At 36.9% G+C, this 16,054-nt stretch overlaps 1 protein-coding gene across 1 annotated transcript; it reads right to left on the bottom strand.

Moving 5' to 3' along the window:
* Window positions 1–743: 743 nt before the first annotated feature.
* On the bottom strand, window positions 744–9,647 carry LOC149024426 (binding partner of ACD11 1-like). The gene is made up of 8 exons (XM_089144672.1): window positions 9,461–9,647; window positions 9,217–9,320; window positions 8,935–9,010; window positions 4,099–4,164; window positions 3,943–4,008; window positions 3,162–3,502; window positions 2,200–2,323; window positions 744–1,591 (listed from the first exon to the last, which is right to left on the bottom strand). The coding sequence occupies exons 1-8, from the start codon at window positions 9,464–9,466 to the stop codon at window positions 1,571–1,573; spliced, it is 804 nt and encodes a 267-aa protein (XP_089000798.1). The 5' UTR covers window positions 9,467–9,647; the 3' UTR covers window positions 744–1,570.
* Between the last annotated feature and the right edge of the window lie 6,407 nt (window positions 9,648–16,054).

The following is a 16,054-nucleotide window of genomic DNA, read 5'->3' on the forward strand; positions in this document are numbered from 1 at the left end:
TGCCTCTGCTTCTGGTGACGGGTGGTGTTGCATCTGCATTTTAGCTATGAACTAAATTTTACTGACTGCTTTAACATACTAACTGGTTTTACTTTTTTTTGTTTCTTTTTTCTTTTTATTGTTCGCATTTTTTTTCCTGTCTTTTATTTATGCATTGATTGTGTTTAATTTATTTTTCGTTTCAATTCGATTGCATTAGACGTATAGATTAGGATCATTTAGTTTAGTTAATTAGTTAACAAAAATTGAATCATTCCACTCTCGCATTACTATTAAGAAGTTGAATTATAAGTGGCATATCTCCTTGAGATCAACCCGTTAGCTACACGATACAGTGTGCTTGCGGTTACTTTTAAAATTCACAAACAGATACCAAGTCCATTGATGGTACTTTCTCGAATACAGCAATGGATCGTAGCATTGCAGCTACAAGAGAACAAAAACAATGCTCTCAATACACTACCAACTTCAACACAAAATGATACTATGTTTCCTAGACAATTTGAAGAATATATTTGCACTCATATACCACAGACTACTAATACTGTTTGCACGCGTGCAAGGATATTTAACAAACAGATAGGAGTTGCAAGATGAAGCATGGGGGTCTATGTAGTTGGGCATATGAGGTTCATCAATTTTGGCAAACTAAATACAGTAGATGAATTGGTGGTGACACTTTTTGGCATACAAGTAGGGATTGATGAAGCAAATGATCAAAGGCTAGAATTAAAAGAAATTTAGAACAACCATCTAGTGCTACCAATTCTCTTACCAAAGCCAACAGTAAAATTTTGGCCTCTTAATGTAATATCTAGGTTAATGCATGTCATTAAGACAACACAAACAATTAAGTATGATACATTCCCATCCCCAGTGCTCCTAACTTTGGTTTGTTAATTTAGCTATAACAACATCCAATCATGTAGCAGAAATTAGTGGAACCCAAACTAATATTTGTAAGTGTTTCCAGTAAGATAATGAATCTTTTTTTTAAGTGTCTTCAGAAAATGTCATAATGGTACCACAGGGAAATACAAATCTGACGGGAAGTTTATTTTGAATTGTCATAGCTCATGCTGTGCTCATTTTGATCTCCAGCTACATCAAATACACGGCAAAGGTTAAAGCATAAGATTAAAACAGTCTTGATAATATATTTGAATTACCTAATATGAAAAGAAACATGAAAGTTCAGAATGCCAAACCAAAGATGTTTTATAAAGGGCAAATCTGCTTGGGTGTACCACAATGCTTTACACTCGTACCAAAAAGAAAAAAAATACAATGCTTTACACTGCCTTTTCTTTACTTTTCTGGATAAAATCAATCTAAAAAATAAAAATGAAAACAATATATAGTAGTTTGCACGCTAAACAACATCAATATATGAGGGCAACAAAAAATAAAATGAATTACTAACCTAAACAAGGTGTATAAACCACATAACCAGCACACATAAATGGGGACACCACATTGACATTTCTTAATTTGCAGGTCTTGAAACAGGGTGGTAGATTGGACTCCTTGTGATAGAGCCAGTGACTTCAGCCCAAGTAACAGTGCTAGATTAGACAGCAATGGGAGGATCCTGCAACAGTAAAGAATGTTAGCATGAGATGATAAGAACATGGATGTATATAAAGAAAATTGAGATTAAATCTCAAAAAGAGACTCATAAGTGCATGGCATGCTTGATTTTAAACTCAATTCATTTTGATTTTCCTTGACATCTTTAATTTTATGGACACCGCTCAATGACTCATCTAGAATCAACAACCCAGAAGAAAACTGGCAGGGGTTAAATGAGAACAGAAACTAAAAGAACAATCTAATTATTTTCCATTCAATTCTGCAACGATGAATTTAAGCTATGCAAGTTTTATGCTGTGTGGCTTCAAATTGTCTAAGAACTCAGATATATATGATGAAACTATTCTTCAAAGGCTTTAGAAAAAAGGTTAATATTAATTAAAACATTAAAAATCGAAACAGGCATTCTGTTCAATGGCACAAAGCATATGGAAGACATGAAAACAAATGCATAGAGATCCAGGCACGCATACCTACTAATTATATAACATATAATACATAATGAAGTTCAATCAGCATTGAGAAAAGGAAAGAGGGCACTCATTCACAAAATCAAGGCCTTAGACTGAAGAACGACTAAATATATACACAGTAAAGAGATTCCACCTTAGCAGTCAAGTTTGACACGGCTAACTGGAACTTTTCTCTAGTTTTTGAACCTGCTACCTGTCCAACCTCTGCAACCTTGTTGAAAGCACCATTTAACCAGGATGTTCCAACTGTTACATACCTGTCAAGCAAATAGGGAAAATTTATTATCAATTCCTCCGATGACACATTTATGTGGCAGGGGGAGCTGACAACCCCCCCCCGCCGCCCAAAAAATAAATAAATAAATAAAAGAAGAAGGGAAGAAAACCAGAAAAAATAGAAAACTCAAAAAGCCTACTCTGGCCAATGGTGTCACCAGAACCATTAGTAACACTGAATTTTACACTACGTCTTATCAAATAACTGGACCTAAAAGGAAGGATTAGTCTGTTAACTAGAGGGGCAGCATGAATACCATCATTTAAATATAATAATTTGAGAATAAAATATGAATCCAACAAACAATAAACTAATTATCTCTGGTAGCATTCCACAAATGGTCAAAAACCAAACCACCTTCAAAGATCAGCTGAGAAGACCAGAAGATGACATGTCTATTGTATATGGGATATGTCCAGAACACCTCTGACAGACCTAATCCCAAAATTAATCCATTAATGAAAATTGATTAACCCATTAGTGAAATTGAAATTTTTATTAACCTTCATCTGATTTACGGGTTTCTCAGCAATGAACTTACTGAAACAGTACCTTCCATGAGGTCATAACTAAGATAATATATAGCTGCAAGAAGGCATCAACTGAAACAGTACCTTCCGTAAGGTAATAACTAGACTCTTCAAACAAGTTTGTAAGTTTGTCTTCTGAAACTTCTTTCAAGGAATATTGGCAAGTAATTGCCTCAGCAAGCAAGAACCAATCACATTCTCAATGACTGATATGCAACTTTCCCTGCTTCTAGTGGACTCTAGATAAATGAAATTTCTCCAGAAAGAAAAACCGATTAAATACTATACCTGCTTTGCTTTACATAAGACCCTGTGTCATTCAACTTTTTCTCAGCAGCATATAGTGCAGCCATTGTTTTATCTGATGCATGCAACTTTTGGTCAACAGACTTCATTTTTTCATTGACCATAGACATGCCAACAGTAAATTTCTCCTTAAGCCCAACCCTCCTATCGAATGAGATGACTTTAGCAGATGCGCTAGCTGTCAACCTATGTTTCTCATCAAATGCCTTAGCCTTATTCATTGCATCTTGCCCAATGGCTGAACCCTTAGCCAACATACTTGTGACAACCTCCTGAGCTTTAGTAACATTTATCTGTCCACTAGTAGGAGAGCTGCTTTCAGTCTGCAAGGAGAGAGAGCGAATTACAACTCCATGTCCACCACCTTGAGAGAAAAAAGTGGAGAAGATAATAAATGCTGAAAAGTCACAGAATAACTACAAAATTATGATATACCTGCCGCATTATACCTACAACCTGACAGACCCCCTATTTTACCCAATAAGATGACAGTGACAACTAATTGACTTTACACAGTGACAAGAAATCACAGAGACCAGCTGAGTAGAATTTGCAAATAGCCTCAACTGTTTCACCTAGGAGATCACAAAATGGGATCCTCATCCACTAAACTAAGGATATCAAATATTCAAGCAAGTGAAGTACGTTCATTATACCACCATGCAATTGCCTACAGTTATCATGATCTACTAACATATAATCAGTAAATGATATTTCAAAACATGGTTAGCATAGAGAATCTTATGCTGGAGTCTATCGTCACCTCAACATTTGGTCCAACATCTCCAGAAGAAGCAACATTAACAGCATTGTCAACATTCCTCGCTTCCTGCACAAATTAAAATGGAGAAAATCAGAATCAATTAATGAAGCACTTTAGTATATATTCTAAGATGCCAACAGAGAAGTTTATTCATACCTCAAGTTTTGGCACATAGTTTTCTACAGGAGTTATGCTCACAATTTGGTCGACTATGGTTGCTCCCTGGGTGGTTAAGAACAGTAGACTTAAGTAACACTATTATGGTCACAAACATGGTTATTCTGAATAATAAAAAATTATGACAAAACATCAATGAAAACAGTCCAAACAATAAAAAGAATGAGTGCAACAGCAATCACGTCGTGCTGAAATGATGCCCTTCAAAGTTCCAATTTCAGTTGCAGCCCTGATCCAAACAAAAATACACCACCAGAAAATATGCTAAATAGGCTCAAAATTTGGGCAATTTCATTAGTCACAGAATGGCCATTCTGGTGTCCAATGATAAAATTTTGCACTGAAACTCCTTTTAGGTCCAATGCAAACATATCTATTCATGGCTGGATTATCAGATTGTGAAAGCTAGGGAGGTAGAGGGAGGAACCAAAATGATAATTTAGCTTCAGATACTAGCTTGCTAGTTGTTGTGGAGAACATCTAGCCTGGAGGGGCCCCCGAGACGAACGTACACCCCCACTCGGGATAGAGAAGTCTTCTTAAGGGAAGTCCTCTTAGGAGAATTCTGAGAATCCCTTCTGGAGTAAAACACATACCCCCTCGGGACATGTGTCTTCTGCATGCTCGGGAGGAATAGTGTTCTCCCTTGAGAAGCACAAAAAACCCCTTCGGGACATGTGTCTTCTGCATGCTCGAGAGGAATAGTGTTCTCCCTTGAGAAGCACAGAAAACCCCCTCGGGACATGTGTCTTCTGCATGCTCTGGAGGAATAGTGTTCTCCCTTGAGAAGCACAAAAAACCCCCTCGGGAGGAAGCATATTCACCCATTCAGGGAACATGCACGGAATAAGCTCAAGAAGCCCATTTGGACTAAGTCCAAGAGAGACGTTGAAGAAGACGGCTAGGTCAAGAGAGTTAGTTACAAATAACTACTCAATAAGACCGTTCCGAGAAATGGGGAGATGAGCTATCGGATAACGGCTCTATCTGGTCCGCCAAAGAAGGAGCCATAACTCCGAAGTCATCCCACTCACCCTTCAACTGACAATCCGAAACTCAAGGAAGCGCTGCCTTCAGGTATCTTCTATATAAACCCACCTCTTACATGGAGAAAGGTATGAGAACTTCATCTAATCAATTATTCATTATGTTCTTGAGAACTCTCTCAAGAACTCTTATTGTTGCCTAGGCTGACTTGGGCGTCGGAGGCGGTTCCCCGGCCAAAACTTGGCCGAACCGTTCTTGTTTTCTTTGTGAGTGCAGGCACCTCAGCTATTCCAACTTGGTTGAAGAGCTCTTAAAGAGGTCATCTCAATATCCGGCCCTCGAAGAAGTTCTAGACGCAACACTAGTGTACGTTGTAGCCTACTATATCTTTCCTCTTATATTGAAATAATAATAATAATAATAAATCTTTTCCCTTATATAACCAGTATAACGCATAACTTAGTCTTATAACAATATAACTGTTAAAGTCCGCTATATGTGTAACCATGGTAAGAGAAGTCCCTCTATTGAGGATCTCTATCCACTTATCTCCTCTCAGTTTTTTTATCTAATTCCTTCCTATGCTATTTCGGTTTCCAGTTTATTGTGATAGGTTTCTAGGTTGTTGGACATCGGTTTCTACTTCTTGTATTTTCCTACTTTGATTAGGAAAGCCCCTTTTATTATCGGTGATATATATGAATAAGATGGAGACAGGGAGGCATCCAGTGGCTCTTAGTCTCTCAAGATGGCTCTTCCCTCAGTTCTCTTCTGTTGCTGGTTTTTTGCACTGATATCATTACACAGTCTCAGAATGAGAATTAGTTCTGCTCTTCTTCAAATCTATGTAGGTAGCTCTCTCTCTAGTATGAGTAGTATCATGATCTTGGTTGCAGCTACCATAAATCTGCCTATCTAGGGAATTCTCTTATAGTTTATAACTAGACTGCTGCATAAGATCGAGGTTTACAAGCATCATGATTCAAGTTTGTTTATGAAGAAATGAAGCTTGCAATATTTACATTCTGCAGTCTTCTATATATATACATATATTTATTTATTATTTTTTTTTTGGGGGAGGGTTACTTTTTTATCGACCAGTTGATTGAAGCAAGCTTTTGAAGTTTGATTTCAACTGTCACAAGGAACACTGGATCCAATTTTTAAAGCCAACCTGTGGCCTGATTTCGAGCAATTGCATTCTTCCTTCTGACTGGTGGTACCCTGTTTAACAAATCAGTCGCTTTGCTTCTCTAATCACCTGTGAGTTACTCAGCTGATTAGTTTCCTATTAGGAAAGTTATCCCCTAACCAAAAAAAACCTACTTCAATCAAATTTTGAGTCATTCTAACCCGCAGGATGTGAGATACTGATCTCATTACGATTCTGGACACTGGTGGCTTCAACTTTGTATTTCTCCCTGCTGATTATCTGGTTTTCAGATCTTCTTTCCACTGTTTGTGGACTACACCTTTCTGAGTGCTTCCTTAACTTCCTATTCTGCAGTTCTACGTGTCGCGTGATGGCTGAGCCAAAGACTCCTACGGATAATGTCGACAATTGGTGTATCAAACTGTATGCTACAGCCTTAAGCCTTCCTCGTCTAAACTCATGTTAAGGGGAAGACGAAATATGTAACTGATCATCCCCCTTCTTCTGATATGACCATATATTCATGTTAAGTGGTGTTCTATATGCTTCTCTCACTCTGCATATGAAGACTGGATACATAAGAATTTCATCCTAAAGATATGGATTACAGAAGAGTACTGGTCATACCATTTCTCCCTATGTTTATATATCATACAACTGAAAAATGAGAGAAATTAATGCTGGCACACGAGTTGTATGAGAAATTATCAACTGTAAGCAGCGTGACAGATTCTTGAATGCATATTTTTAGAAAAAGTCCTTGGCTTCTGATACTGTTGAGCAGTATCTGTCCATAACTCATCTCATTCAGTTACATACTTTTGCCTATTCCCTCTCCAATTACCATGAGGTTTTTTCTTACCCTGGCTGGTAGGTAGCAATAGAAACTGAACTGGTGACATTATTAACTTGGGAAACATTGACACTAGTTGATTTACCTCCCGAAAAAGCGTGGTTTAGTATCACTAAGTTTACGCCATCAACTATAATCACAATAGCACTTTTGAATTATTTAACATTTAGTTGACAAAGATTGCACTCAGACTTATGGGATGACTTTCTTTAAAACTTTTTCCTGTTGTCCATTTGAAATTTTTATTTATTATCATTATTTTTTTTGGGTGTGTGTTCTCATTTCTCTTGATGTTAATTTGGGCTGGCCCGTATATCAGATGGAAATTAAGAATGCCTTTTCCTATTATGAACTCTAAAGGAAGTTTACATGAAACAACCAACTGAGTATGTTGTTTAGTAGTAAAAATCTGCAAAACTATGTGAACTGTATAACACTATCAAGTTGAAGCAGTAACATAGAGCATCGTTTGACAGATTCAACACTATTATTACTAGCGATGGTATTTCTCAGTACTATCTGGTCACTATTTGTGCACCATGAAGATTCCAAGGTGTGGTAATGGTCACTTATAGGGATAACATAATTATATCTGGGAATAATGTTTCACGAATTGTATCAACATCTCCCAGACGAAGGACTCAGGTTCTTCAGTTCATTGGGATTGAAGTGTTGCATGGCAAGAAAAGAATCTTTTTGTTTCAAAATGAAAACTATGTTCTCGACCTTTTATCTGAGATTGGTTTGGTTGCCCCTAAACCTGGTGATACCCCTATGGACCCTCACTATAAACTTAGAAATGATTTAGGAAAAGTGCTTGAGGATGAATGCTAGTAAAGGTGAATCCAGCTTGAGGAGTATTAAAGTCAGCTTTGATACAGGAAGTCCCTCTATCATAGATTTCTACATTGTCATCAAGTTATCTCTTCTCATTTATCTCCTTATTTCTTTCTTACTCTATTTCCATTCGCTAGTAATTTGTTGAAAGGTTCCAGGAATCAGGACTTTGGTAGGACTTGAGTTTCTATTTCTTGTAATTCCCCACTATAAATAGGAAAGCCCCTTTTCCTATACTACTTCTCACCTCTATAAACAAGATTGGAGAGATGGAAGCATCCGTCAACTCTTAAGTCTCTCATGCTGAGTCTCCACTTGCTTCTCTTCTTTTGCTGGTTTTCTTACCTGATTTTGTTACAATGACACACAACACTAAACCCAGAAAACAACAAAGGAAATATGTATTAGGTATGCAATTTTAAACATGTATACTGAAGTTGCAACCATTAAGGTCATTTTCCGAAATATTGACCTCTAAACCGTGTCAACCAATCATGTCCACCGAAGCTATGAGATATAGAGTCCTTATGGAAAATTCAAATTGAAATTAACTAAGATTCTGCCATAATCTTGGTTTAACAGTTAATTTTTTTTTCTTCTTAATTTCAGGATCCCTACACAAATCTCTAAATTTCTTTCATTCTTATCGTAGTACCTATCTTTTAGTCCTCTTGTATCTACATATCATCAAGATTGGACAGGCTATGATGGTTTCCCAATGTTTAATGTGTTCTACTTAGCAGATTGCTCGTTTCAAGATTTCCCGTTCATCATTCCATGCTCCACAACTTAATAATTTAACCCCCACACTGTGTTGAACATTTGAACTCATATTTCACAGTAACAAATTAAAGTAAAAAACAAACATTAAAAGCTACCACAACCTCAGGGCTTCTTGTAATTAAAGAGAAAAAAAATGTCAGTACATCCGAAGTGGATAAAAATAAATAAATTACTAAGATAAGTAAAAGAAATAGGGAAATACAGATAATAATAGTGCGATTTCCAGAGCTTTTGGATCTTTGAAAGTGACAAATGCAGTCTTCGATTGCCCAGCCTCTCTGCAGGGAAAAAATAAAATATACATATGATATGCTAACAGGAAGGGAAAAAGGAAGAGTCAAGCCAAAATCATGAAGTTCTCTCAACGTGGGAAGGAAAACTGAGAAAGACCCGAGTCAAAGAAACCAAAAATAGATAAAGCCCATAGCCATGTGAACTGATACAAAAACTCAATCTGGAAGCAGGGGTTGGGAGGTGAGTATACCTTTGGATATCAATGTGTTCGACATCTCCAGAAAAAGAGAAGAATTCCTGAATTTCTCTTTCCCCTGCTAGATCTGAGACATGCCCTACTTGAATTGTTCTCGTCTGAAAAAAAATAAACCCAAAAAGAAAAATAAGTAAACATACTAGAGATTGACCAACAACTATTATAAGATCTACAGAACCCAGCTCAAAAAGATAAGAGAAGGCAAAAGAAAACGAATCTACCAGAACTTAAAACTCACCTGCATTGTTCGATCTCCGTTTTCCTAAATAATTTTCTGATTCCGTGCTCTCTGTTCACCAGTTATCTCCAGTTATCTCCCTCTCTATCTTCCGCTTTTAGAGAGATTTCAAAAAGCCAGGCAGCAGTGACTCGCAGTAGAAGAATGTCATCAGATAATCACATAAATACCCCACGACTTTGATTAAATTATCGGAATTCATTTCCTTCCACCTTTGGCTTGGCGGCTCTCTTTGACTAAAATGAAATTAGCGTCGCACTCAAAGTTATCTAACTTACCAAAATTTGAACTTTATCGGGTAAATTATACCAAAGAAACCTTTGTCGTTAGAAAATTACATGAGAGTACAATTAAATTAAATATTTCAAAAGTACCAGAATAATCTTTCATAAAATGCTATACGCTCCCTTCATTTTGTTGTCACTCCCTACCATTTGCGACTTCTGTCTCCTAATCACTAATCTTCACAAAATTTGAAAGATATAATTTAAGATTAATATATTTAAACTTAAGATATAAATATGAAAAATAGATAAACAAAAATTAACGAGAATAATAATATTAGCAGTAGAGGGTCTACCTAATAAATTAGGTAATTCAAGGGATGAGATTATGATTATAGGATAACTTAGGTGGTGGCTTAATGTTAAGAGATAACTTAGGGACAGAGACTGAAATTTAATATTAATCGGTCACGTTTGGCGGCTCAGGATTTCTGAACTGGACAACTTTTCCTTCTAGAAATCGTCTCCCAATTTTAGCCACAAAAGTTACAAAATTTTCAACCACATGAACCTGAACAAACACCACCTATGGAAACTGTCCAGGGCTTTTAAAGTAAATGGCTGATGTTGAAACGTACAGTTCTATGATTCTATTTTTTTGGGGCAGAACTTCTATGATTCTATTACAAGAGAAAGAAAACGTGCATATTAACATTATTGTTGTTATTACTAATAAAATTTGAGTATCATAACTTGGAATTTTATATCTACAGTCAAACCACGTGGATCGGCTGCTCTAAATCTATTTATGTTCTATTTTCATGGTTTATTTTCAGATTTAAACTGAATAAAGTTATGTTTGTTTTATTTGTTTTATTTTATTTTATTTTATTTTTAGGAACTTGAAAACTTCATTCATTGAACGTTAAAGAGTACAAAAAACAGCAAAAAAGAAGAAGCATACAAAGATAGATGCATGAAACACAAGGTTTGAACAAGAACATTTGAACCAAGGAGAGGAAATTGACCAAACTATCATACATGAAATAGACAGGGTCGTCAAGACTAAGGTATGGGTCAACCCCAATAAAACCTTAGAAGAAATATTGTAATTAAAACAACCATTAAGTTCAGAAGATACAAAATATGTATCCGCCATTATAAGAATAGGTGAAAACATGCCACAAAAGTGGAGACCGACATGCCATAGGGGTGGAGAGAAAACACGCCCAAAGACAGAGAAACAACATCTTGAATATCTTAAACAACCACTGCTTGACTTCGTTCGTCACCTTCGTTAGTTGTTGGTGGCGATGCCGTAAGGTCGGAGGTGGTGGTTATCAATTCAATGAAGCCAACCTTGCAACAAATCAATTAGGTTATGTTGTTCTCGACGGCGACCCGCTTGTCGTAGTGGTGGCACCAATAGTGTGTAGAAGACTGTTGCTACGGTGGATTTGGAAGAGGTGTCTGAGGTGGTGTTTTAGCCATAACTTTTAACAAGAGATGGCAGAGAAATCTCCTTAGCAGCAACAGGAGAGAGAGAAAACGATGAAGTCTTAAGAAAACAGAGAAGAAGAAAAGGAAGACAAACAAAGACGAGTGACGAAGAGAGAGTGAACAGCGAAGTCTTAAGGAAACAAAGAAGTAGGAGAAATGAGACAGAGGCTTAAGAAAATGGAGAATTAGGGGAATAGAGACAAAGGAAGAAGAAGAGACGGAAAGATGCCGGGCTCTCTCCGCCTTAAGCAGTACAACGTTTAGGGTTTCCTCACGCTGACGTTTAGGGTTTCTTTAGACACGGTTGTTTTAGCTTTACCAAAGCGTGGAAAATACTACGTAAGCGTGCGATCATACCAGCACTAATGCACCGGATTCCATCAGAACTCCGAAGTTAAGCGTGCTTGGGCGAGAAAATTGTTAGGTTTTTTATTAAAATCTATATTTTATATATATATATATATATATATATATATATATAAAGTTTCAAAATTAGTTTTTGCATTTCTTTTATTTAATTATTTTGTTAGTGTGTGGGCCCCATGAGGTAAGGGTGGTAATGAGGCATCATGAGTAAAGGATGCCATTCATGACCTTGGTTATGAGGCTCTTCATGACATTGGTCATGGGTCTTAAAGGTCTTGATCATGATGGTGTGGTGGACTTACTTGAAGGGTGGAATTTACTTAAATTCTAACTCTTAACCATCAATTCTCATTTCAACTTCATAACCATTCATGGCCATTACCATGAGGGGGGTTAAGATTATTGAATGGATTAAATCCAATTCATTGCCTTAAGAATCCTAAGGGGTGTAAGTTGAGGTTTGGGCATATATAAACCAACCTTTCCTTGCATGTGGTGTGCAATAGTGACACTCCTCACTCACATTATTTGTTTTACAAAGTTCATTTCTTTCTTGAGTTGTCTAAGTGTTGTACTCTAGCTTTTGGCTCCTTGAAGGGACTAGAAGAACTATCTCATCTTCTAATTGGATGTTGCTTTATCTTGGAGGTGGTGGTGCGAAGAACCCTTGGTAGTAGGGTGCATCAATTACTTTAAAGATAGCACTCAAGGTGTGACTCAACCTCATTGATTGGTGGTTCGTTCGATTGCAACTTCAAGCTCTCCGGATTGGCCAAAGATCTTCATCTCTCAATTGTATTGCAATTTCATTTTTGTGTGTTTGTGGAAATTGTAATACAATTACCCCAACAAGTTTAAGGTAATTTATTCTGAAAAATCCAATGGCAAGTCTTGGAGATGGAAATTTCAACAAAGACGAGAACAACACCATTGAGGTTGTTGATGGAGTTAACACCGGAGGAGATCCTTCAAACAATACCGTTGAAGGCAGTGTCAAGAAACAAGGTGACAACACATTCGTTGCCATAGATGGTATGAAATATCCATTCCTTGCTACCCATTATTCAATTCTCACTAATGTAATTCCAACAGTGGCAGATCTTATCCCAAATTTGGGTAAGAAGAGGATTGTCTCTGAGTTTGACAAAGTTGAACAGTTTGGAGGTCAAAACTTCAAACGGTAGAGGCAAATGTTGTTGTTTGTTTTAGCCCAAATTGGGGTGGCATTTGCCTTGACTGAACCCATGCCAGAAAAAAGTATTGATCCTATTAAAGAGGGCAAAATGGTGGCTTGGATTCAAGTAGACTATCAATGCAAGAATCGAATTTTGAATGCATTATCTAATGACTTGTACCATGTGTATAATTCATTAGAAAATGAATTTTGAATGCATTATCTATTGGGGTAATTGTATTACAAATTCTTCAAACACACAAAAATGAAATTGCAATACAATTAAGAGATGAAGATCTTTAGCCAATCCGGAGAGCTTAAAGTTGCAACCGAACGAACCATCGATCAATGAGGTTGAGTCACACCTTGAGTGCTGTCTTTAAGGTAATTGATGCACCCTACTACCAAGGGTTCTTCGCACCACCACCTCCAAGATAAAGCAACCTCCAACTAGAAGATGAGGTAGTTCTTCTAGTCCCTTCAAGGAGCCAAAAGCAAGAGCACAACACTTAGACAAATTCAAAGAAAAAAATTAACTTTGTAACACAAATAATATGAGAGTGAGGAGTGTCTCAATTGCACACCACATGCAAGGAAAGGTTGGGTTTATATAGGCCCAAACCTCACCTTACACCCCTTAGGATTCTTAAGGCAATGAATTGGAGAATCAATTTTTCACTAATGGAGAATCAATGGCTTATCCCTCCTCCACTAATGAGAATTAACCACCTTGACCTAACCTCCCCACTACTTGGAGAAGTAACCCTCATATTCACTTCTTTGGAATGAATTTGATTTAATCTAGACCTTAACCCCACTCATGGTAATGGCTATGAATGGTCATGAAGTTGAAATGAGAAATGAAGGTCAAGAGTTAGAATTTGAGTAAATTCCATCATTCAAGTAAGCCCACCTCATCACCATGATCAAGACCTTTAAAACCCATGACCAATGTCATGAAGAGCCTCATAACTAAGGTCATGAAGGGCCTCCTTTACTCATGATGCCTCATTACCACCCTTATCTCATGGGTCCCACACAAACAAAACAATTAAATAAAAGAAATGCAAAAACTAATTTTGAAACATAATATATAGATAATATAGATTTTAATAAAAAACATAACAATAATATTCAGAACATCATAAATTCTTTTTCTATTTTATTTAAGCCCCCACTTGGAAAGAGACAAGAATTTGGAGAGGCTTAAAGATTAGTGTTGAAACAAGGGCATTATGGAAAACACAAAAAAAAAAACAAGGGAAAGGCAGATTGTCAAATTGACAGTTTCTATGGTGGGGCGCCCCCACACGTGAGCTGCCCCGACTCCTCTTCCCCCTTTTTTTTCCCTTTGTTCTCCTCGTCCCTGTTGCCCTTGGACACTTGACTCTAATAATCTTTCTTTGCCTCTGTTTCTCCGGGCTGATCCTTTTTTTTTTTTTTTTTCTCTCTCTTACTCTTCTTTTCTCACACACCATATGAGAATAACTCAAAATGAAAAGCATCATTTGGTATTATTGTTGTAATGGAAAACTCGTCTATGTGAGGTTAAATAGAGGATTTACAATACTGATGAATATCTACAAATAGAGACCAAAATGAATTCACGATATGAATCAAAGAGGGTATAGCTTCCTTAGACAATATTGAATTTCTAGATTTCCATATGGACCAACATAATGTACTCCAAATAATATCCATTGACCTCAATTTCATCACAAGATTTAAACTTTGAATGAATAAAACAAATCCATTCATGAATAGATGAAACCAAAAATTCAACAGTATTAAGTCTAAGAGGGGATGCCCTCCAACAATCCCTTGCATGAGAATTAAAAAACAAAGCATGGTACATAGATTCACAACAAGAGGCACACATTAAACATGATGGGGAAGATGAGCTGTTTCTATCCATCAGGGTTTTATTCAAACGAATAGCATCATGTATGAAATCCCCCGGATTTCTGACCCTTTAATCTATTGACTCTAGGACCGCGAACCCGGAGTACAAGTAAGCCACAACTCTGGACCATACGAGTTGAACCCATGTATTCAAAAATCGAATCTATGGAAATGGATGACCACGATGAAGATTTGATCACTCTAGGGGATTTCAAAAGAAGAGAGAAGATTAATCATGAAGGCATAAAAAAAGGTTTTAAGCATGTTCATAAACCCATGCTAGAGGATTCAAAATTCGAGGTAACATATACTAATGATCAACCCTTGAAATGACCTTTCTACCCTCTGAAGCCCATCGCAATCGGCCTTCTCATGAAGGAGATATAGGACCGGTTGGTATGAGATGGATGATCAACTGGACCAACCACCCCTACCCATTTTTGGGGCAAATCGGGATTTTGGGTTTTAAACCCTATTTTATGATTCTCTAACCCTACAAATGCATTCTTTATGAAAAAAAGGAGGTTGAAAACATAGGAGAGAAAGGGAGCTCGTGATTTTGAAGCTTCTTCACTCCTTGGGTGGTGTTGAAGAGCAAGAACGAAAGGAAATCGTGCAATAAGATAAGGTTCTCAATAACCTTTGCAATCTCTCTTCTAAATGCAATTAAGATAAGATCTTTTCCATTGTTGTATTTTTTTCATTGATGGGCCACATTGATTGCTTCCAAATCCCATAAATGCTTCCCAATCCTTGTGAGAATTGGTTCATGCAATCTTTTGCATTCGAAACCGATTCAAACATCTCAGAGATGCCTGCGGGCATCCGCGAGGAACCAATTTTGGGGGTTTTTGTTTGAGAACCAATTGGGGGTATTTGAAAGGTAGTTTGGGGACCCTAATACCATTAAATTAAAGACCCCAAAGTTCCATTTCAAGTTGAGATCAAATTGGGGATGAATTTAGGGTTGTTGGCCAAAGCCCTATACTGGGCGGTCGATTGGTCTCGTATGGCCCTCAATTTGGGTGTGTGTCTTAGCCCCTTTGATTCCGAATGATTTTCACTTATTGATTATTATATTTCTATTGTTTCTTAGGTTATTTTATGTCAATTGCACTCTCTTTGTGGTGGATTACTTTTGAGATTTGGAGAGTTATATAAGCTTGAAAGGTGAGGAATATACTCAAACTATGTCTTGTATGAATGATGTGTTATTTTATATTTTGATATCTTGTAATCTCTTATAAATTGTGTGTGACTTTGTGTGAATGGAAGGTAATGATTATTTGTACTTATTTCTATTCCAAAATTTCATAAATTGTTGTATTGAATGGTGATGTGAGAATGTGTGGGATTGGTTTTGAGACTTAGTGTTGAATACTCCCATTACCTTAGTAACCTTATATGAGTATGCATCTAGACCTAAGT

The sequence above is a fragment of the Hakea prostrata genome, chromosome 2, assembly GCF_041222555.1.
Source record: "Hakea prostrata isolate BN-2017 chromosome 2, UWA_Hpros_2, whole genome shotgun sequence".
NCBI lineage: Eukaryota > Viridiplantae > Streptophyta > Magnoliopsida > Proteales > Proteaceae > Hakea > Hakea prostrata.

Excerpts from the sequence above, each read along its gene's own strand:
- LOC149024426 (XM_089144672.1), bottom strand. Across the intron at positions 4,165-8,934 it reads AAATCGCACTATTATTATCT|GGAGCAACCATAGTCGACCA; the intron begins GTATTTCCCTAT and ends TTAACCACCCAG. Across the intron at positions 3,503-3,942 it reads ATGTTGGACCAAATGTTGAG|ACTGAAAGCAGCTCTCCTAC; the intron begins GTGACGATAGAC and ends CTCTCCTTGCAG.